The sequence below is a fragment of the Chamaea fasciata genome, unplaced genomic scaffold, assembly GCF_029207755.1.
Source record: "Chamaea fasciata isolate MVZ Bird 193981 ecotype frontalis unplaced genomic scaffold, bChaFas1.0.hap1 SCAF_7, whole genome shotgun sequence".
Taxonomy (NCBI): domain Eukaryota; kingdom Metazoa; phylum Chordata; class Aves; order Passeriformes; family Sylviidae; genus Chamaea; species Chamaea fasciata.
In genome coordinates, this window is record NW_027094092.1 from 16,723,704 (window position 1) to 16,746,352 (window position 22,649).

General features: G+C 44.3%; 2 protein-coding genes across 2 annotated transcripts in view; both read right to left on the bottom strand.

The window, feature by feature from the left end:
- Nucleotides 1-15,310, bottom strand: LOC136292271 (mucin-2-like). Its single transcript, XM_066187743.1, has 11 exons — nt 7,514-15,310; nt 6,899-7,039; nt 6,473-6,693; nt 5,841-6,015; nt 4,638-4,681; nt 3,653-3,775; nt 3,459-3,557; nt 2,952-3,074; nt 2,564-2,609; nt 2,044-2,155; nt 1-367 (listed from the first exon to the last, which is right to left on the bottom strand). The coding sequence occupies exons 1-11, from the start codon at nt 15,135-15,137 to the stop codon at nt 106-108; spliced, it is 8,970 nt and encodes a 2,989-aa protein (XP_066043840.1). The 5' UTR covers nt 15,138-15,310; the 3' UTR covers nt 1-105.
- LOC136291876 (mucin-5B-like) overlaps nt 15,143-22,649 on the bottom strand; it is a 23,686-nt gene continuing 16,179 nt past the window's right edge. The window contains exons 23-31 of the mRNA XM_066186969.1: nt 22,114-22,293; nt 20,605-20,844; nt 19,803-19,959; nt 19,522-19,650; nt 19,049-19,175; nt 18,292-18,335; nt 17,993-18,187; nt 15,312-16,666; nt 15,143-15,259 (exon numbers count right to left, since the gene is read on the bottom strand). Of these exons, the coding sequence (XP_066043066.1) occupies nt 15,143-15,259; nt 15,312-16,666; nt 17,993-18,187; nt 18,292-18,335; nt 19,049-19,175; nt 19,522-19,650; nt 19,803-19,959; nt 20,605-20,844; nt 22,114-22,293 (2,544 nt within the window). The remainder of the gene's footprint in view (nt 15,260-15,311; nt 16,667-17,992; nt 18,188-18,291; nt 18,336-19,048; nt 19,176-19,521; nt 19,651-19,802; nt 19,960-20,604; nt 20,845-22,113; nt 22,294-22,649) is intronic.

Sequence of the window (22,649 nt, forward strand, 5' to 3'; positions counted from 1 at the left end):
AAGACATGAAAAAAGAATGTTAAAGAAGAAGCTCAAGTTTTTCTGGGGAAGACATCATTCCAGCTTCCCTAGGGTGTCTGCTTTCTTTTTCCAGTGATCATATTCTCAGCTGAGTTGCAATTGGGAACCAAGTGATACAGCCTGTTGCAATTGGGAGCCGTACTTTGCAGATTGTTGGAATTGGGAATCGCGTGCTGCAGTGGTTTGTGAAGAGCAACCATTCACACACTGGCAGTTTTCCACATAGACATAGTTGTAATTTATGGTGGTTCCATTTTGGCAAGTCAGGGTCACCTCTTTTGTTTGGGTGCTGAGTTCCTGGCAGCAACCACACTCGTGTTCCATCTGGTTTGCCTCAAGAGAGTACCTGTGTTCCACCGGGGGGAAAAAATGCATCTCGTTAAAAACACACAGAAAACCCCCTCAGTGATTTTAGTTTTGGGAGGTTTGGTTTGGTTTTGGGGTTTTTTTAATATCCTCTTTTCCTCCTTCTCATGCACACTTACGAGTGTGATTTTCATTACCTTTATCTTCAATAGTGAAACTGTTCTTGCTTCCACTGAATCCTATTCAATTCATTGGAATCATATAAACACATTTTTTGCTATTCTGTGATCACAGAATTGTGTAGGTTGGAACAGACCTTTCAGATCATTGAGCATTAACCCAGCACTATCCAGTCCACCCCTAAACCATGTCTCCTAAGTGCCACACCTGCATGTCTTTTAAATACTTGCATGGATGATGACACAAGGGCTTCCCTGGGCAGCCTGTTCCAGTGCTGGACAACCATTTCAGGGAAGAAATATTTCCGAATATCCAATCTAAACCCCTCCTGGTGCAACTTAAAGCCATTTGCTCTCATCCTTTCACTTACTACCTGGGAGAAGAGACCAACCCCCACCTCACTACCCCCTCCTTTCAGGCAGTTGTAGAGAGTGAACATCTCCCCTGAGCCTCCTTTTCTCCAGATTAAACACTTCCAACTCCCTCAGCTGCACTTCAAGACTGCTCCAGGCCCTTCCCCAGCTCTATTGCCCTTCTATGGACATGCTCCAGCATGTCTGTCTTTCTCTGGGCATGTTCCAGTGTCTTTCTTTCAGTGAGAGGCACAGAACTGCGCACAGGACTCAAGGTGTGGCCTCACTACAGCTGAGTACATTGTGCTGGTCCTGCTGGCCACACTATTGCTGATCCACACCAGGATGTTCTTGGTCTTCTTGGCCACCTGGGCCCATGCTGGCTCATGTTCAGCTGCTGTCACCAGCATCCCCAAGTCCTTTTCCACTGGGCAGCTTCCCAGCCGCCTCTGCCCCAGCCTGTAGCACTGTCTGGTGTTGTTGTGACCCAAGGGCAGGACGCAGCACTGAGCCTTATTGAACCTCACACAGTTATTGATAAAGATATAAAACAGGACTGGCTGTAACACTGAGCCCCAGGGCACACCACTGGTGACCATTCCCCAGCTGGAGGTAACTCCACTCAACCACTCTCTGGGCCTAGCCATCCAGCCAGTTTTTAACTGAGTGAACAGTTCATCTGTCCAAGCTCTGAGCTCCCAGCTTCGCCAGGAGAATGCTGTGGGAAATGCTGTCAAAAGCTTTACAAGTCTGGGTAGACAATATCCACAGCCTTTTCCTCATCCCCTAAGTGGGTCACCCTCTCACAGAAGGAGATCAGGTTGGTCAGGCAGCAGCTGCCTTTCCCAAACCCATCCTGGCTGGGCCTGATCCCCTGTTCACCCTGTATGGACTCTTTGATCACACTTAGGATAATCTGCTCCATGTCCTTCCCTGGTGCCAAGATCAGGCTGACAGGCCTGTAATTCCCTGTATCTTCTCTCCAAACTATTACAGATGAGGATCTCATTTGCTGACCTGCAGTCAACTGGGACCCCCATGGTTAACAAGACTGCTAACAAATGGTTGAAAGTGGCTTTATGAACACTTTATCCACTCCCTCAGTACCCTTGGGTGATAAATAAACTGGACAGACCAGTATAAAGGAAGCCATAGAGATGTTAAATTAATTTTTAGAACTTACATTGAGGAGCTAGGACAAGTTCCTTCACAATACGACAGCTCAACAGGTTCAGAAGACTCGCAGTCAGCGTGGCGGATCACAATTTCCTTCGTGTGAGGGCTGCAGTGTTTAGCTTCATAAAAAATGGGGAGGAGAGAAAATATACTTCAGTTCTCTACTTCTGAACTAGAGGAATTTCAAACCAGTTTCAAAGTGCTTGATGTCTACTGAGAATCTGCATGTACGTGATGGGGTGGATACTGTAATGTATGTGGAGTTGTCAGATTATTTTTTGATTTCAGCTGTAAAGAGCATTTGAAAGATAATGCAGGGGCCTGAGCATTGCTGTTTCGATTTGTGGTATTCAGTATTAGGGAAAAGAAATACTGCATTTTTCTTTTAAATAAACTGTGAAACACAGGGCTATAAATAGACTATGTGAAAACAGGATGGAGTGAAGAATCCTTCTATCCACTCAAAGATAGTTACAAATTGAATACGGTGCTCTTCAGGCAGAACACATAAACACAGCATTACTTACGTTTACATATTTTGCAGCAGCCATCAGATGTAACTTCTGCTTCGTCCTTTGTAAAAGTAAAGAAGGAGGATTTGTGTTAGTGCACAGATGACAATCATGAGTAAGAATATGAATTAGCACTACTGATACTGGGCAGAAGGCTTCTCTGTGATGAACCCTGAATGAAACAATGGATGACTTACTGTCCCCACCATAGGAGTCTTGAATACTTGTAGCCTCATAAGAAAACATTACACTTCTCTTGCTCTATTACTCGTCATAGAGCAAGCCTAGTTTCATTCTTAAGACCTTCCTGCAACTTCAGTGGAAGTGATTTGTTGTATTCTTCATTGCCCCTCCTTGTTCATTTAAACTGAATTCAGTCAATGACAAATTGATTAAAACTTACAGGATCGCACTCTTCGGGGTCGTACTCAGGGCATACTTTTTTAGATTGGACTGCAACAAACTGATCTTCAATTTTTTCACATTTGTAATGGCTGCATTGATCGAGTGGCAGGATCTCGTTAACCTAAGATTTTATAAGAAAAGCAAAAGTTATTTTTTTTCATTGTGATCAAGTATGTCTGAGCTAATTAAGTTCTTACTCCTCAAAGATTCTCAGATGCTTCTGAACTTCTTTCAAGTGGCAAAAATGAAATTCTGCAAACTGTAGCAAGCTTGAAAGTTTAAATCCTGACTCTGAACACTTAGACCATAAATTAGAAACCATTGCTCCATTAGTCACAAAAAACAAGAATTTGATTCCAAATAATGTTCAACTCAGAAAGCTGATACGCTGTTTTTCAGAGTAATTTCAGTATTTTTTTTTACCAGTAAGGGACATGAGTTGACTCTTAGCTGTTCTAACTTGTATGGTCTAACAGAGATACCTGAAAATGAAAGGAATACTTACATTGAGCACGTGAACAGTGTTGTTTCTGAGTTTGACTTTGCAAGCTACTTCAATACACTTCCCGCAGCACTCTCCTTCCTCAGTCATGTATTGGTAACCCTACTCAGAAAGAGATGAAGAAGTATGTTGAATTGGTGATGGAGAATTATAGTCTTGCTGTAGCTGAGTGGGCAGCCTAAAGAACCTGAACTCACCAGCGGGCAAGATGTCTCACACTGGACTGTTTCACAATGCATAATGTTTGCATTAGTATCTGGATCTTTCTCTGAACTGCAGGTACACTTCTTACATGAATCGATTACTACTGACTTTCCAACCTGCAATTCAGTAAAAAAAAAAGCAAAAAACATTCAAATGCCAGCAGTTTCTATATAATATAAAGGCAGAGTTGAAAGCATTGCTGAGCACCATTAAGGTTGCTGAAGTGCAAGTACAAGTTCTCAAATTCTCTTTGAACATAGAGTTCTTTGGCTTCATGCCTTGCAGGAAAGCTCATATAAAGAGGAAACTAAATGAAGCAATGTAAAAGCAGTAAATAAATTAAATTAAGACTAGTTTGTACTGTATAATTATTTTACCAGCTTTTCAATGGTCCATTTAAGAATATTTTTTCTCTGTAAGTTATGCTCAGTGGTTGTAAAACAATTATAATGTAAAAACAGGAATTAAAATAAGCCTTTACATATGCAGCTACATAAGCAGAGATCTAAATTTACATATGGATTTTAGTCTTTCTGAAACGTATCCCCAAAGACTCCAGTGCTAATATTTAAATTATGAATTACTGACCTAAATACCAATTTTAGCAAAAGGGTTTAGGTATCAATTAAATCAAAAACGTTGGGGTTGTTGTTTTGTTTTTTTTTAAGGTTCTCCGGGTTTATTTCAAAGAGCAATTGAGTTTGGGCTATTCATCAGATTGTCTGGCAAAGTCATTAATTACAGAAGTGGGAGGAAGCTTGAAAAGACAGTACATCACTAAAAATGGTACATTCCTGTTTTATACTACTCATTCTGTGACAAATTTGATTTTGACTTTACCCAAAAAACTTCCAATTAAGGGCTAGAGAGAAAAATCGCCAAAAACATGTACTGGGAAAAGAACTTTCCCAAATACTTATTTTGGTAGGAAGGATGTACTTTTCACTTTCCAGCAGTATACTGCTGTATCATTCTTACCGTGTACAATGTTCCATTAATCACACAGACATCAGGTATTGGTTCTGAAAAACAAAACAAAAATTGAATTCCAGAATAACTCAAATTATGAGACTTCCTGAGAAGTCAAGATGTTATCAGGTTTTGTTAGTAACACAGAGAGTAGAGAAAACTTGAATTCAATCCAACTATGTGCTTAGACTTCAAATGTAGTGTAGCTGAATGTTTAAGTAAAGTTTTATCATCAAAATTAGCTGGAAGAGTTGGAGAAGAATGGCTTCAAACTCGAGCTATGCCTGAAAAATCCCTTTTTTTGGCCTTTCAATATCTGGTTCAATTCAAATTAAATTAGTTGTTCCCTCTTTGAACCCTGGGAGTCCAGTGATACACAAAGATGCTTCAGTTATTGATTCTTTATGGCCTTTCAGAACGTGGCTTGTACAGAAGATTGACTCTGTAGAAAAAGGTATTCCTGCTGTGGTAATATAAATCTGACAACATGACAGAACCTATCTGTGTCTTTCACAGAACTGCTTCAAATTTGCCTGTTCCCTTGTTTTGACTTTGATTTCTCAGGCTTAATTTATGGGTACTTTTTTCTTTTTATTTTTTGCACAAGTATACGTACATAAAATACATGTATATAAAATGTATGTTTATAAATAAAGTAATATAACTAGGATTTTTTTTATTTTCATGAGCATCTGGCGAGAGTGTAAGTATAATTATTACTTTTCATACACTGTCAATTCAGTTACTGATTACAATTCACCTTGTACTGTTGCTTCCTGTTACTTGGTCTTGTAGTTAATTGTTAAGTGTTTAGTGACTTCTTCTTATGTTTATACATCTTAGTTTAGTTGCATTTAGACTAATGTTAATGTACTCCAATGTTCCATTAACGTGAAAAAATGCATTGATAACATTTATAATTACAGGTACAGAGATATTTGAGCTACATAAACCAGTGAATGTTCAAAATATTATTCTGCTCTCCCACCCATTCTCTCATCAAAGTTAAATGAAAATTACATTATTTTTTTAAAACAAAGCTTTAATGCATATTTAGCCAAAAATCATTGTGTGTTCACTGAGACAGCAATTTAAGAAAGATTTTGCTGTTACTGTGATACATGAAGAACTTCCTTGGACGTTAATAGAAGTGCAAATGTAATTTCCTGGAGCATACAGTGTGTTATTAATACATGTATTTTTAATACTTACGACATTCAAATTCAGGACAACATGGGTCTTTTTGTGGTAGTACAGCCATGGAAACAAATCCTAGGTCACAAATTGTTTGCTGAGCTGTTTGGCATGGGAGCGGCTGGCATTGCACGGTAGCAGTGACGGAGTCACAGACACACTTCTGGCATTCATTTATCCACTCCTCTCCAGGCTGAAAATATGTAAATCATTTATTCTTAAATGCTTCTTCATCCTAGTTGTTCAGTTTTAACTTAAGACATACTCTCAAAATCAGTAGGAAATTCTGATTGGAGTTGTCTTAGCACATCATTTAAGAGCAGGTATGCTCAGAACAACAACAGAATTTTCTTCTGCATAAAAAGAATGGTATTTTATATTTTATAGCTAGTCTACCTATATCTGTGAAATTTAAATTACTTTTATTAAAACCAAAAGTCTCTGCCATGGTCTTAGTGAGCTTTTCCACCTAGACATTACTTAAAAGTCTGGTAATGCCAAGTTAAATAATTGTGTGCTATCACGTCATTTGTTACACGACCAACTTTGTTATTGAGATACATGGAGTTTGATTTGAATTGGCTGTCAAAGGACAGAAATTGGTCCGGTTTTGAAACAGTAGTGTATTAGAAAGTAGAGACGGGAACCACCTTTCGTGCAGGATTGACATCAGTACAGTTTCTTTCTACTGAAGTTGTGAGGGTTGTTGCTGTGGTTGGTGAGGCAGCTTGTGATGTAGTTGAGGAGGCAGCTGAAGGCACAGGAGTTGTCAGAGGACACGGCCCATAGTAGGGCTCAATTTCACATTCCTTGCTGCAAAGTGCATAATAATTACAGCCAGCTCTATCTGTTCTGTTATATACCACTTCCCCTGTAGATAAAAATTGGAGGAGAAATTAGAAGAGTGAAAATACATAGCGAGAAAAAGCAAGAAAATACTGTGCAAATAAAAAGTGTTTTCATCTTTAAAAAGTTCTATTTTTAGGTGGTTTTGAGTGGTTATCTTTAATTGAATAGAGTTTTAAGGGTTTACATTGCTTATGAATTTTTTTATTATCATAAAATAAGACACTTACCAGGAGAAAATAAAGTTTCAAACACATGACAAAAGCATGGAGTTATTTTGGTGGATGTAACGGATGTGCTGGTGGAAGAACTGAAGGTTGAAGGAGTGCTTGTTGTAACATGACTCGATTGTGATGTACCAGTTGAAGTTACTGTTGAGCACAAGTAATAATTTAGTTTGCAGGTACAGAATTTTGATCTACAAATTCAACATATTCAAGAGATCTATTCAACATTCAGGCAAAGCAAGCGAATTTTTGTTGCATTCAAATATTTAACCTATTCAAAAGTGGAGATTGTGGAAATTTTTTCATTATATATTTATTAACATCTGGACTTTGGCAAATCTTATGAGGTTTACCTCTAAACTTTTGAAAAGTTTCAACGTTCTCCATTGAAGTAAGAATTAATACTATGAAGTTAACCCAGCTGTCAAATGTAGATACTAGTAAAAACGGGATAGATTGATTAAAAACTGGTTTATGTGTTTTGAAGGACTATAAATAATCATAGATTTGTACAAAAAGAGACTAGTTTAGGGGAAGAAGCCACAGAACACCAATATATGAATGTTGGTATAAAGAAAAAAGTGGTTGTAAAATTTAAAGAGGTAGACAATGACATACCTGGGCTGACAGTAGTGCTGGAGAAAACTGTTGTAGCAGTTTTTTCCTCAGTAGGAGAAAAGAATGTTGTTAGAGTTTCAGTAACACCTGTGGAACTCCCAGACTGAGGAAGAGTGGTAGTGACAACAGCTGTGGAGCCAGAAGTGGTTCTGAATTTTATTTCAGGCGAAGTGGTGGCAGTGCTGCTGGTGGTAGCAATGATCGTTGTTCCTTCTCTGGCAGTGGCTCTAGTGCTAGGGATACCGGTCGTTACAAAAGTGGTTCTTATTTTGATTTCCGAAGCTGTCGTGGGAGATGTTGGTGCCTGGGTTCCTGCAGTGGAGGTTTCTCCTGGAGCTGAGGTGGCTGAGGCTCTTGTGGTACTTCTCTCAGTGGTCCTGGAGGTGCTGGCAGTGCTGGTGGCTGGCGTGGGCCCTGATGTTGTTGTTGGGATGATAACGGTTGTGCCTTCAGTCTGAGGGGGAGAGGTGCTGGTGGTGGTAGCGCTGACGGTTGTGCCTTCTCTGGTTGGTGCCATGGTGCTGGGGACAGTGGTAGGGCCAATGGTGCTTCTTATTTTAACTTCGGAGGTGGTAGTTGGAGATGTTGGTGCCTGGGTTCCCGCGGTGGAGGTTTCTCCTGGAGCTGAGGTGGCTGAGGCTCCTGTGGTACTTCTCTCAGTAGTCCTGGAGGTGCTGGCAGTGCTGGTGGCTGGCGTGGGCCCTGATGTTGTTGTTGGGATGATGACGGTTGTGCCTTCAGTCTGAGGGGGAGAGGTGCTGGTGGTGGTAGCGATGACGGTTGTGCCCTCTGGAGTTGTGGCCCTGGTGCTGGGGACAGCTGTTGTTCCAACAGTGGTTCTTTCTTTGATTTCCAAAGTTGTTGTGGGAGATGTTGGTGCCTGGGTTCCTGCAGTGGAGGTTTCTCCTGGAGCTGAGGTGGCTGAGGCTCTTGTGGTACTTCTCTCAGTGGTCCTGGAGGTGCTGGCAGTGCTGGTGGCTGGTGTGGGGAGTGTTGTGGTTGGGATGATGACGGTTGTGCCTTCAGTCTGAGGGGGAGAGGTGCTGGTGGTGGTAGCGATGACGGTTGTGCCCTCTGGAGTTGTGGCCCTGGTGCTGGGGACAGCTGTGGTTCCAACAGTGGTTCTTTCTTTGATTTCCAAAGTTGTTGTGGGAGATGTTGGTGCCTGGGTTCCTGCAGTGGAGGTTTCTCCTGGACCTGAGGTGGCTGAGGCTCTTGTGGTACTTCTCTCAGTGGTCCTGGAGGTGCTGGCAGTGCTGGTGGCTGGCGTGGGCCCTGATGTTGTTGTTGGGATGATGACGGTAGTGCCTTCAGTCTGAGGGGGAGAGGTGCTGGTGGTGGTAGCGATGACGGTTGTGCCCTCTGGAGTTGTGGCCCTGGTGCTGGGGACAGCTGTTGTTCCAACAGTGGTTCTTTCTTTGATTTCCAAAGTTGTTGTGGGAGATGTTGGTGCCTGGGTTCCTGCAGTGGAGGTTTCTCCTGGAGCTGAGGTGGCTGAGGCTCCTGTGGTACTTCTCTCAGTGGTCCTGGAGGTGCTGGCAGTGCTGGTGGCTGGTGTGGGGAGTGTTGTGGTTGGGATGATGACGGTTGTGCCTTCAGTCTGAGGGGGAGAGGTGCTGGTGGTGGTAGCGATGACGGTTGTGCCCTCTGGAGTTGTGGCCCTGGTGCTGGGGACAGGTGTTGTTCCAACAGTGGTTCTTTCTTTGATTTCCAAAGTTGTCGTGGGAGATGTTGGTGCCTGGGTTCCTGCAGTGGAGGTTTCTCCTGGACCTGAGGTGGCTGAGGCTCCTGTGGTACTTCTCTCAGTGGTCCTGGAGGTGCTGGCAGTGCTGGTGGCTGGCGTGGGCCCTGATGTTGTTGTTGGAATGATGACGGTAGTGCCTTCAGTCTGAGGGGGAGAGGTGCTGCTGGTGGTAGCGATGACGGTTGTGCCCTCTGGAGTTGTGGCCCTGGTGCTGGGGACAGCTGTTGTTCCAACAGTGGTTCTTTCTTTGATTTCCAAAGTTGTCGTGGGAGATGTTGGTGCCTGGGTTCCTGCAGTGGAGGTTTCTCCTGGACCTGAGGTGGCTGAGGCTCCTGTGGTACTTCTCTCAGTGGTCCTGGAGGTGCTGGCAGTGCTGGTGGCTGGCGTGGGCCCTGATGTTGTTGTTGGAATGATGACGGTAGTGCCTTCAGTCTGAGGGGGAGAGGTGCTGGTGGTGGTAGCGATGGCGGTTGTGCCCTCTGGAGTTGTGGCCCTGGTGCTGGGGACAGCTGTTGTTCCAACAGTGGTTCTTTCTTTGATTTCCAAAGTTGTTGTGGGAGATGTTGGTGCCTGGGTTCCTGCAGTGGAGGTTTCTCCTGGAGCTGAGGTGGCTGAGGCTCCTGTGGTACTTCTCTCAGTGGTCCTGGAGGTGCTGGCAGTGCTGGTGGCTGGTGTGGGGAGTGTTGTGGTTGGGATGATGACGGTTGTGCCTTCCGTCTGAGGGGGAGAGGTGCTGGTGGTGGTAGCGATGGCGGTTGTGCCCTCTGGAGTTGTGGCCCTGGTGCTGGGGACAGCTGTTGTTCCAACAGTGGTTCTTTCTTTGATTTCCAAAGTTGTTGTGGGAGATGTTGGTGCCAGGGTTCCTGCAGTGGAGGTTTCTCCTGGAGCTGAGGTGGCTGAGGCTCCTGTGGTACTTCTCTCAGTGGTCCTGGAGGTGCTGGCAGTGCTGGTAGCTGGTGTGGGGAGTGTTGTGGTTGGGATGATGACGGTTGTGCCTTCAGTCTGAGGGGGAGAGGTGCTGGTGGTGGTAGCGCTGACGGTTGTGCCTTCACTGGTTGGTGCCATGGTGCTGGGGACAGCGGTGGTGCCAATGGTGCTTCTTATTTTAACTTCGGAGGTGGTAGTTGGAGATGTTGGTGCCTGGGTTCCCACGGTGGAGGTTTCTCCTGGAGCTGAGGTGGCTGAGGCTCCTGTGGTACTTCTCTCAGTAGTCCTGGAGGTGCTGGCAGTGCTGGTGGCTGGCGTGGGCCCTGATGTTGTTTTTGGGATGATGACGGTTGTGCCTTCAGTCTGAGGGGGAGAGGTGCTGGTGGTGGTAGCGATGGCCGTTGTGCCCTCTGGAGTTGTGACCCTGGTGCTGGGGACAGCTGTTGTTCCAACAGTGGTTCTTTCTTTGATTTCCAAAGTTGTCCTGGGAGATGTTGGTGCCTGGGTTCCCGCGGTGGAGGTTTCTCCTGGAGCTGAGGTGGCTGAGGCTCCTGTGGTACTTCTCTCAGTAGTCCTGGAGGTGCTGGCAGTGCTGGTGGCTGGCGTGGGCCCTGATGTTGTGGTTGGGATGATGACGGTTGTGCCTTCAGTCTGAGGGGGGGAGGTGCTGGTGGTGGTAGCGATGACGGTTGTGCCCTCTGGAGTTGTGGCCCTGGTGCTGGGGACAGCTGTTGTTCCAACAGTGGTTCTTTCTTTGATTTCCAAAGTTGTTGTGGGAGATGTTGGTGCCTGGGTTCCTGCAGTGGAGGTTTCTCCTGGAGCTGAGGTGGCTGAGGCTCCTGTGGTACTTCTCTCAGTGGTCCTGGAGGTACTGGCAGTGCTGGTGGCTGGTGTGGGGAGTGTTGTGGTTGGGATGATGACGGTTGTGCCTTCAGTCTGAGGGGGAGAGGTGCTGGTGGTGGTAGTGATGGCGGTTGTGCCCTCTGGAGTTGTGGCCCTGGTGCTGGGGACAGCTGTTGTTCCAACAGTGGTTTTTTCTTTGATTTCCAAAGTTGTTGTGGGAGATGTTGGTGCCTTGGTTCCTGCAGTGGAGGTTTCTCCTGGAGCTGAGGTGGCTGAGGCTCCTGTGGTACTTCTCTCAGTAGTCCTGGACGTGCTGGCAGTGCTGGTGGCTGGTGTGGGGAGTGTTGTGGTTGGGATGATAACGGTTGTGCCTTCAGTCTGAGGGGGAGAGGTGCTGGTGGTAGTAGCGCTGACGGTTGTGCCTTCTCTGGTTGGCGCCATGGTGCTGGGGGCAGCAGTGGTGCCAATGGTGCTTCTTATTTTAACTTCGGAGGTGGTAGTTGGAGATGTTGGTGCCTGGGTTCCCGCGGTGGAGGTTTCTCCTGGAGCTGAGGTGGCTGAGGCTCCTGTGGTACTTCTCTCAGTAGTCCTGGAGGTGCTGGCAGTGCTGGTGGCTGGCGTGGGCCCTGATGTTGTTGTTGGGATGATGACGGTTGTGCCTTCAGTCTGAGGGGGAGAGGTGCTGGTGGTGGTAGCGATGACGGTTGTGCCCTCTGGAGTTGTGGCCCTGGTGCTGGGGACAGCTGTTGTTCCAACAGTGGTTCTTTCTTTGATTTCCAAAGTTGTTGTGGGAGATGTTGGTGCCTGGGTTCCTGCAGTGGAGGTTTCTCCTGGAGCTGAGGTGGCTGAGGCTCCTGTGGTACTTCTCTCAGTGGTCCTGGAGGTGCTGGCAGTGCTGGTGGCTGGTGTGGGGAGTGTTGTGGTTGGGATGATGACGGTTGTGCCTTCCGTCTGAGGGGGAGAGGTGCTGGTGGTGGTAGCGATGACAGTTGTGCCCTCTGGAGTTGTGGCCCTGGTACTGGGGACAGCTGTTGTTCCAACAGTGGTTCTTTCTTTGATTTCCAAAGTTGTTGTGGGAGATGTTGGTGCCTGGGTTCCTGCAGTGGAGGTTTCTCCTGGAGCTGAGGTGGCTGAGGCTCCTGTGGTACTTCTCTCAGTAGTCCTGGAGGTGCTGGCAGTGCTGGTGGCTGGTGTGGGGAGTGTTGTTGTTGGGATGATAACGGTTGTGCCTTCAGTCTGAGGGGGAGACGTGCTGGTGGTAGTAGCGCTGACGGTTGTGCCTTCTCTGGTTGGCGCCATGGTGCTGGGGGCAGCAGTGGTGCCAATGGTGCTTCTTATTTTAACTTCGGAGGTGGTAGTTGGAGATGTTGGTGCCTGGGTTCCCGCGGTGGAGGTTTCTCCTGGAGCTGAGGTGGCTGAGGCTCCTGTGGTACTTCTCTCAGTAGTCCTGGAGGTGCTGGCAGTGCTGGTGGCTGGCGTGGGCCCTGATGTTGTTGTTGGGATGATGACGGTAGTGCCTTCAGTCTGAGGGGGAGAGGTGCTGGTGGTGGTAGCGATGACGGTTGTGCCCTCTGGAGTTGTGGCCCTGGTGCTGGGGACAGCTGTTGTTCCAACAGTGGTTCTTTCTTTGATTTCCAAAGTTGTTGTGGGAGATGTTGGTGCCTGGGTTCCTGCAGTGGAGGTTTCTCCTGGAGCTGAGGTGGCTGAGGCTCCTGTGGTACTTCTCTCAGTGGTCCTGGAGGTACTGGCAGTGCTGGTGGCTGGTGTGGGGAGTGTTGTGGTTGGGATGATGACGGTTGTGCCTTCAGTCTGTGGGGGAGAGGTGCTGGTGGTGGTAGCGATGGCGGTTGTGCCCTCTGGAGTTGTGGCCCTGGTGCTGGGGACAGCTGTTGTTCCAACAGTGGTTTTTTCTTTGATTTCCAAAGTTGTTGTGGGAGATGTTGGTGCCTTGGTTCCTGCAGTGGAGGTTTCTCCTGGAGCTGAGGTGGCTGAGGCTCCTGTGGTACTTCTCTCAGTAGTCCTGGAGGTGCTGGCAGTGCTGGTGGCTGGCGTGGGCCCTGATGTTGTTGTTGGGATGATGACGGTAGTGCCTTCAGTCTGAGGGGGAGAGGTGCTGCTGGTGGTAGCGATGACGGTTGTGCCCTCTGGAGTTGTGGCCCTGGTGCTGGGGACAGCTGTTGTTCCAACAGTGGTTCTTTCTTTGATTTCCAAAGTTGTTGTGGGAGATGTTGGTGCCTGGGTTCCTGCAGTGGAGGTTTCTCCTGGAGCTGAGGTGGCTGAGGCTCCTGTGGTACTTCTCTCAGTGGTCCTGGAGGTGCTGGCAGTGCTGGTGGCTGGTGTGGGCCCTGATGTTGTTGTTGGGATGATAACGGTTGTGCCTTCAGTCTGAGGGGGAGAGGTGCTGGTGGTGGTAGCGCTGACGGTTGTGCCTTCTCTGGTTGGTGCCATGGTGCTGGGGACAGTGGTGGTGCCAATGGTGCTTCTTATTTTAACTTCGGAGGTGGTAGTTGGATATGTTGGTGCCTGGGTTCCCACGGTGGAGGTTTCTCCTGGAGCTGAGGTGGCTGAGGCTCCTGTGGTACTTCTCTCAGTAGTCCTGGAGGTGCTGGCAGTGCTGGTGGCTGGCGTGGGCCCTGATGTTGTTGTTGGGATGATGACGGTTGTGCCTTCAGTCTGAGGGGGAGAGGTGCTGGTGGTGGTAGCGATGACGGTTGTGCCCTCTGGAGTTGTGGCCCTGGTGCTGGGGACAGCTGTTGTTCCAACAGTGGTTCTTTCTTTGATTTCCAAAGTTGTTGTGGGAGATGTTGGTGCCTGGGTTCCTGCAGTGGAGGTTTCTCCTGGAGCTGAGGTGGCTGAGGCTCCTGTGGTACTTCTCTCAGTGGTCCTGGAGGTGCTGGCAGTGCTGGTGGCTGGTGTGGGGAGTGTTGTGGTTGGGATGATGACGGTTGTGCCTTCAGTCTGAGGGGGAGAGGTGCTGGTGGTAGTAGCGCTGACGGTTGTGCCTTCTCTGGTTGGCGCCATGGTGCTGGGGGCAGCGGTGGTGCCAATGGTGCTTCTTATTTTAACTTCGGAGGTGGTAGTTGGAGATGTTGGTGCCTGGGTTCCCGCGGTGGAGGTTTCTCCTGGAGCTGAGGTGGCTGAGGCTCCTGTGGTACTTCTCTCAGTAGTCCTGGAGGTGCTGGCAGTGCTGGTGGCTGGCGTGGGCCCTGATGTTGTTGTTGGGATGATGACGGTTGTGCCTTCAGTCTGTGGGGGAGAGGTGCTGGTGGTGGTAGCGATGGCAGTTGTGCCCTCTGGAGTTGTGGCCCTGGTGCTGGGGACAGCTGTTGTTCCAACAGTGGTTCTTTCTTTGATTTCCAAAGTTGTCGTGGGAGATGTTGGTGCCTTGGTTCCTGCAGTGGAGGTTTCTCCTGGAGCTGAGGTGGCTGAGGCTCTTGTGGTACTTCTCTCAGTAGTCCTGGAGGTGCTGGCAGTGCTGGTGGCCGGCGTGGGCCCTGATGTTGTGGTTGGGATGATGACTGTTGTGCCTTCAGTCTGAGGGGGAGAGGTGCTGGTGGTAGTAGCGCTGACGGTTGTGCCTTCTCTGGTTGGCGCCATGGTGCTGGGGACAGCGGTGGTGCCAATGGTGCTTCTTATTTTAACTTCGGAGGTGGTAGTTGTGGGAGATGTTGGTGCCTGGGTTCCTGCAGTGGAGGTTTCTCGTGGAGCTGAGGTGACTGAGGCACTAGTGGTACTTCTCTCAGTAGTCTTGTAGGTGCTGGCAGTGCTGGTGGCTGGTGTGGGCACTGTGTATCTTGGGGTAATGGTCGTGGTCCCTTCTGTTGAGAGGGCAGTTGTTCCTACAGTGGTTGTTGTTTCTCGCTGTGGAAGCGTGTGGACAGGAGTTTGTGTTGCTGCAGGCTGGGTTGCTACTGTAGTCGTTTCTGCTGGTGAGTATGTGGTGGAGGTGCTCAAAGTGGTTCCTGTGGGTGCTATTGTTGTCTGACAGTGTTTTTGCTCACAGCACAGCACTGAGACCTCGTAGTCAAAGCACGTGGGGTACTTGACAGTTTGATCCTGATTTCTGCACACAAGCCCCCTCTCAAGGCTGCAGTCATATTTCTGTCCCATTATTTTCACAATTCTATCAGGGTAGTCTTTTGCTCGGCATTTGATGTCCTGTGGCTTGTCACACAACTCATACCCAGCGGCTCGGATATTTTCAAACGTCTCTGAATCTCCATTTTCACTGCCTGGAGTAGGGGAATCTACGTTAAACCACTGTGTCCAGGCACAGCGCCCTACCACGCAGTTGTCTGTGGTATTGGAGATGCGAATAGTCGTGGTGCCTGGCGTGGGCACTGTTGTTGTGGGTACAGTGATAGTGGTTGTGCCTTCAGTCTGAGGGGGAGAGGTACTGGTGGTGGTAGCAATGACGGTTGTGCCCTCTGGAGTTGTGGCCCTGGTGCTGGGGACAGCTGTTGTTCCAACAGTGGTTCTTACTTTGATTTCCAAAGTTGTTGTGGGAGATGTTGGAGCCTGGGTTGCCACAGTGGAGGTTTCTCCTGGAGCTGTGGTGGTTGAGGCTCTTGTGCTACTTTCTACAGTGGTCCTGGAGGTGCTGGCAATGCTTGTGGCTGATGTGGGCAGTGTTGTTGTTGGGATGATGACGGTTGTGCCTTCAGTCTGAGGGGGAGAGGTGCTGGTGGTGGTAGGAATGATCGTTGTGCCCTCTCTGGGTGTGGCTGTGGTGCTGGGGACAGCGGTGGTGTCAATGGTGGTTTTTATTTTTATTTCAGGTGTTGAGGCAGTAATTGGTGATGTTGTTTGAATAGCAACAGTGGATAATACAGTTGGAAGAATTTCTTCTGTAGACGTAGTGCTTTCCGTGGTTGTTGTGGAGGTGCTGACAGTGGTGGTAGCTTGGGTAGGCACTCTTGTTCTGGGCACAGTGGTAGTCGTGCCCAGTGTTGGTAGGGCAGTAGTACTGGAGATTATTGTGTTGCCAGGAGTGGTTTCTAGTGTTGATTCCGGGAGAGTGGAGATGGTATTGGGTGATGATGGAGATTGGGTTACCACAGTGGAGGTTTCGGCTGTAGTAGTTGTGATTTGGTATCCTGTTGTTGAGACTTTTGATGTCGTTGCTGTTACTGATGTTTCAGCCAGAGGAGTCGTTCTTTCTCTGTCTTTTGGTGGTGTTGTAGTTACTTCACTTTGTTGTCTTTGTGTTGTTGGTATTATCGTTGTCTGCATTGTAAATGGTGTTGATTCTACAGCAGTAGTTGTGAATTCTCTTGTCGTTGTTGGTATTGTAGTTTGTACTTCTGAGCATGGTATGTATCTGCAGCATGATATTCTAATTTCATAATTATAGCACTGCGTAGATTCTTGGTCCTGGTTATTGCATATTAATCCTCTGGTTGGACTACACTCTATTGTTTGGTTAAGGTTGGTAATTTCAGTATCTGGGTGTTCTTTGGCTCTGCATTGAATATCGCTTGGGTTTGTACACACACTGTATCCTTTATCCTTGAGATTTTGAAATGTTTCATAATCTCCACTGTCGTCTTTGTTTTCAGGCTGAGTGGAATCATACCATTCTGACCACACACAGACACGTTTTACACATACAGTTGTCACTGGTGTTGCAGTTATCATTTCTGTAATTTAAAGGAGAAAACATAAGTCTTGTCTATTCTTACTAAAGAGAGTTCTAGGAAGAAATCATTCATCTTCCATACCTTTTTTTTCATTGTAAATAGTTTTTTAATATTATGTAGTATTTTAATTTTAATGAACTTGCTTTGGCAGTCTCAAATTTAATTTCTAAAGTAGGTTTTGACCTTTTGTCTGTATTATTATTGTAGAGGTACTTTCTCTGATATCTATTAAAAATTTGTAGCTAAATATAGGTAATCTGGTATCCTTTGCACAGTATGTCACTGCTTAGGTAATAGATCTCACAAGTGCTATGGTATAAGTTTTATTCTCCTTGGTATTTAAAATAAAATAAAGAAGAACCTTGGAGAGGTTTTATTCTCCTTGGCATTATCTCTGCATTTATTTACACTTAAATGCATAACCATGTAGATTTTAAAATATTTTTACTAGTTTATGACTTTTCTACTTAGTTCAATTTTAACACATGTAACATATTTATAAATATAAAATATATACTTAACATATATGTATTTTTATATAGTACCTTCTAATAGAGAATACACATATACTATAAATGAAATATATAATCTAGTAGGTATTTTCTATGTATTTTAATAAGACCTCATATTCCTGGCATTATGAAGAAAACCATGTGGAACAGATACGACTTTCTCAATATGACTGTTACTTAATAGAAGACTTAAATTTGAATATTTAGTTCTTGCTATAGTATAATTTTGTGGATATATTTCTCACAATTACTTAGAATTTGGCCACTATAATTAATTAACTGAAGGAATAATATAGCAGTATACTCCAGGAGTAGAAGGAAACTGCTGATTTGCATATTGAACGCAATTAGGAAAGGTTCCAAAGAATGGTTATAAATAGTTTGAACATTACCTCAAACTAAATTTCTTATCTTCAGTTTGTGCTTACATGCTCAGTAATTTAAAAAATGGCAGCAACTGTCTTTGATGTTTTCAGAAGCTGGTCTAGAACTGCTGGGTTATTTTGCAAGGAAATGAGAAGATTCTCCAGGATGCAATGATTAATAAACTCTATTAATTTTTCCCCTGGGAACACCAGGGTGAAACAGAGGAGCCTTGAGTTTGTAAGAAACGCTGTGTTCACTTCTACATTCTTAGCTATGGTCTGCATTTTCAACTAAAGCTGCCAGGTGAATTGGTGGCTGTAGTAGAAGTCAACAGTTTAAAGTAAAATTATATACAGTTAACTGATGAAAACGTCCTGCCTTTCAGAGGACCTGCCTTTTATTCCCTTACAGAGACTTTTGAGTTATTTTTGAGATTATTCATGCATACCTGAAGCAGTAGTTGTGGGCTGACTTGTGGAAAATGTAAATGGGGTTGTTGTAAAAATGCCACATTTAATGATGTTTCTGCTTATTGTTCCATTGACATCGCACGTTGCACTGAAACACCATCCAGTTCCATCCGTGGTGTTGTAGATGAGTTCACCATATTTATAGCTATTCCCTTCATAAACGCAGTTGCAGGCTGTAATTCAGAAGAAGTTTATTGTCAGTTCAGGCATCTATGAAAATACAGTATCCAATATTTCTTTTTCTAAATAATTTTTCTTAGTTTCTTAGCTGTCTTACCTTCATCATCGAACTTGCACTGTAAACCTTCTGATGTGCACTCACTGAAACAGAAAGCATAAAACCCCATATATTTTGTGATTGTGATGTAATTTTATTAGTAATCTTTCTGACAGATACTGGCATCAAAAGGCAAGGCACTTTCTGTTTATTACTAGAGTGTTCTGTTCTGGCTCCTTTAGAGTGTTAGTTTTAGCTCCTTTTTGGCCATTATTTTCCAAAATCTTCCTTTATATTAAACCTGAACTTATAAATAGAAGTGAAGTTAAATATTATGCAAAGTTACAGGTAGAAGTCTTAAGGAAGACCTTCCTTTTTTCCTTCATATCATTTTCCTTGCATTTGCAATGTTTTTGTACTAAATAGAAGGCATAAAGGGTGAGTCTAAATGCTCAAATGATGCAAGTATGTAATAAAATCCTTGGAAGCAGGCCACTAATAAATATTTTTACTCATGGCACAAGATCTTTCCTGCCACAGAAATACGAAATAAAGATAGCCTAGTTATAAATGACTTCTTGTTCTTGATGTATCTTTATGGTGAGGATTTACAGTATAATAAGGAACAAATTCAATAGAACATAAAATCACATAAAACCTTATTAATGTAGTAGGAAAACTGGCATTAGATTGTAAGGCATTATTTTTTCTCAGGTAGCATGAGCTGATCCTGCAAGTGACAGAAACATACAACTTCCCCCTGGAGTTCTGATCTTTTTTCCCTTGTAAATGATAAGGTTGGTATGTTAAGTCTTACCAAATATTACATTCATCCCGTTTATATATCTTTCCATCTTCATCATCGTAACAGTCACAGAGACTAACACACTTCATCTGATCCTCATGAAAATATGGCTTGTCTGGTGGGCAGTTAGGGTAGCAGCCTAAAGGTGGAAAAGGGAAGAATGAGCTACAGTCAGCGAAAGTTTTATTTGTGCCACATGTATTTGCAGGTCTTGTTTTTAAGTCATAATGTTTTTACTTTATGTTCTGCAATAGCTCTAGGAAGTAATGCAGAGTTAGTAGCATTAGCAGAACCCATACATAAGAACTTAGTCCTAGAGATCTTCTTTCTCCAGTTTCCGTACTCTGCCTCCATTCATGTGGATGTAATGATATTAGAGAAATTGAATTGTGCAAATGCAGCTGATGGAGGAAATACACTTCACTAAAGAGAATTTAAAATATAATAATATGTAGCTACTAGCAAGTACTTGAAGCTATTTTTACCTTCTAAACCTGGCAGGTCATTGAGGCATTTTCCACTTGGGTTCTTACAGGTCTTCATACAGGAAGCACCACAAGGCTTATAGTGCCATTCACATTCTCCTTGCTGATTGTAGTAATCACAAAACAGTGCTGAGGAGAAACAGAATGTTGAACATGTTCAGGGAAAAAAAAAAAAAAGAGCAAATAGCTTAAGCAGGAAAAATCTACACAGTGAGATGCTAATATGTAAGGTACTGTACATTTAGCTACACTTTCAAAATTGTTTATGACATAAAACTTACGACAAATTGTTGGGCTTCTCCAGGCTACGCATACACCAACTTCACTACATGCTTGAGCATAGGCAGCTACTGCTGTACAAAAGCAATCACAGTCTCCTCCAGTGTCACAGGCACAAGCATCTGTCACACATGCTTGGTAATATTTTGCTGGTTCAACCTGTTATTAAACAGAAATAGAATATTATCCATCCTGACTTCTAAATGATTTCTTACTTTTGCTAGAGTAGTTTTCTTACAACTGTAGTATCCCAGAGGAAAGGCCTATGTTGATAATTTATTTTTCTTTTGTAAGACACCTGAGGTGATGCCAAATGATACATCCAAATCATGTATTGCCAGATTTTTAGAAACCCAGACTTATATCCTGGTGTAAGATTAGATTAATTAAAAAAAACCCCCAAAAATCTAGGCAACTGCACAGTTACCTGAAAACATTTGTTATGTACTTAGTGTCAGGTAAAAGCTATGCTGATACTTCATTCCTATGTTATTTCATTGAGCTTGTCCTCTTTACCTGGTATATGAAAATTTTTATTCAAGTCAGGCTGAAAGGAAATTCATAGCAATTATGAAATTATTATTCTTTTGTAATTATTTTTCTTTTGTAAATGTCTTTTTATTTCTTACAAGTAGGGACTATAAATCTGTCCCATTGAAGGCAATTCAGACTGGAGTTTTCCTGGCACAAATGGAACTGAAACATGTTAACAAATGGGGCATGCATGTTAAAACCTATGAGAACAGCACCTTCAACAACCCAGAGACTTAGTTTTCACACAGTAAACTTCTGCCCTGGTAATACCTGAGAGTGACAGGCAGCAAAGACATTGCTGTTGATGATGCTACACTGCTTCTCTGACCAGGACTTCCGATAAGGGTTGGTAGAACATGGGTCCTTGACACTGGCAGCATCAGGGCATGTAGAGGATACTTTCCAGCTGTTTCCAAACTCTAGGACATTCTCTACTACAGATTGACTCCTTGTAGTAAAGTCATTGATGCTGTTGCCATCATAATTTCCACAGAGACCACAGACCTGACCCTGCAAAAGGAAGTAAGTAAAAGAATAATGGATGTGAGAAAACTTGAAACAAAATCTGAGACTGAAATAATACTTGAAAATCAGCTCTTAGAATAGTGGCATTCCATTCTATCAGTCCTGAACATCTTCATACTCTGGAATAAAGGAACAGAATATGACCACTGAGGCGAGAAGGATACTGTTAACTTTTTTCTTTTAGACATGAACAATAAAACCATCTTTGTCATCATAACCTTCCATCTTTGAGGTATATTTTTAACAAGGAAATGAGGACTCACAGCTGATTAAGCTTTTCATTTAAGCCTTGTTTTATACAATATCTATACATATAAAAACCCCCAACCTTCTATTAAGTATTACCAGTTCAGCCACCTAATCTATTCATTGAATCTTTACCATTAATTCTGCTCACAGGTATATGAAGAAATTTTCTTCATTTTCCTTATGCATCCAGAAATATCCCTCATTCTGAATGCATGGATCTGTACAACTGTGAGAGGCTGCAATACATGCTTTTTCTATGAAACTAAGGTTGCATAAACATACTTTTAATATTACTGCTATTTTTATAAAATCCCAGTGAGTGAGGCAGGAAAAGAACCTATGGTACTGAAAGAAGTTAGTATATCGAGTTCTAAATTAGGCTTAGTTTAAATACTTAATTTAAATATTGTGGTATGCAATAAGATAGCAAATCCCATATTTACTGCAGTTTTTAGTGCTTATATATCATAAGCTAAGAGGAGGAGTATGAAAATAGGGATTAATTTTCCTTATCATACGTGTAGTTATATGCTTGACAAATACTTGGTGGCATACAAGAGGCTTTCACCCATAATATTCACTCATAATACACTTCCTTGTTCTTGAAGTGTGATAATTTGTGTCAATGAGAACTGGAAACAATGGATTATTTTCAAGATCAAGCCTATTCAGTTGATTTATACACATGTAGTTATGTAATTTTAATAAGTCTGATAACCTTTAACAAGGTTCAGTTTGTAATTTCAACAAAGTCAAGTCCAAAATACTGTTTTGCCAACTCAAGTTCTGTCAGGCCAAATAGGCAGTGGGAGCTGCCTTCCAAGCTCAAAATGGCAGCAGGATGATGCCATGGCTTCCTGAGGTACCAGAGGGATGGAAAGCAACATGGAATAAACTGCAGGAATGCTGGAGATATCACTATTTGGGACCCTGGCAGGGTCTTAACAAGATTCACACCCAGTCAAACCTGGAGAGTAAATTGCCACTGAACTGTTAGTTCCGCACCTTGAAACCAGGGCTGAGCTTGATGAACATGCTGGTTTTCTTGTCCCACATGAGGATCAGTCCACTTTTGGTCTCAACTACCAAGTACATTCCCATATAGCGGACTGTGTATGGCACCTCGTCATTCTGTCCTCGCTTTACGACACTGACACGCTCTTCACCAAGGATCAGTTCATAGCTCTGAAACAGGAGGAAAAGGTAAGGAGAAATGAGCTCAGTAGCTGCAGCTGTGCTCTCAAACATGTTTTTCTGCTTTTAAGAGTACTATGAATAGTTTAAATCATGAAACCAAATAATCAAAATGCAATAAATGAAAGCAATATAGTTCAAATCTCAGGTTCCTGGAAGTGTGGTACCAGCTACTTTAAATGGTGTAGGTCAAAAAAGTGTCTTTTAACTGTCAGGGAGGAAGTACATTGCATAGAATAAAAGAATCCTCTGACACGATAGGCGAAGTTTCTGTCTTTAGACCTTTACTTTTCCCAGGGATGATGTAAGTGTTGAAGTGGAAAACATAGAAAGGTAGGAGGGTCTAC

Bases quoted from the DNA above. Each gene is read 5' to 3' on its own strand.
- LOC136292271 (XM_066187743.1), bottom strand. From the start codon at position 15,137: ATGGGACAGAAATATGACTGCAGCCTTGAGAGGGGGCTTGTGTGCAGA. The intron at 4,682-5,840 runs GTAAGTATTAAA...TTTGTTTTTCAG, and splicing joins TTGTCCTGAATTTGAATGTC to AACCAATACCTGATGTCTGT. The intron at 2,610-2,951 runs GTAAGTTTTAAT...ACTTTTACAAAG, and splicing joins ACCCCGAAGAGTGCGATCCT to GACGAAGCAGAAGTTACATC.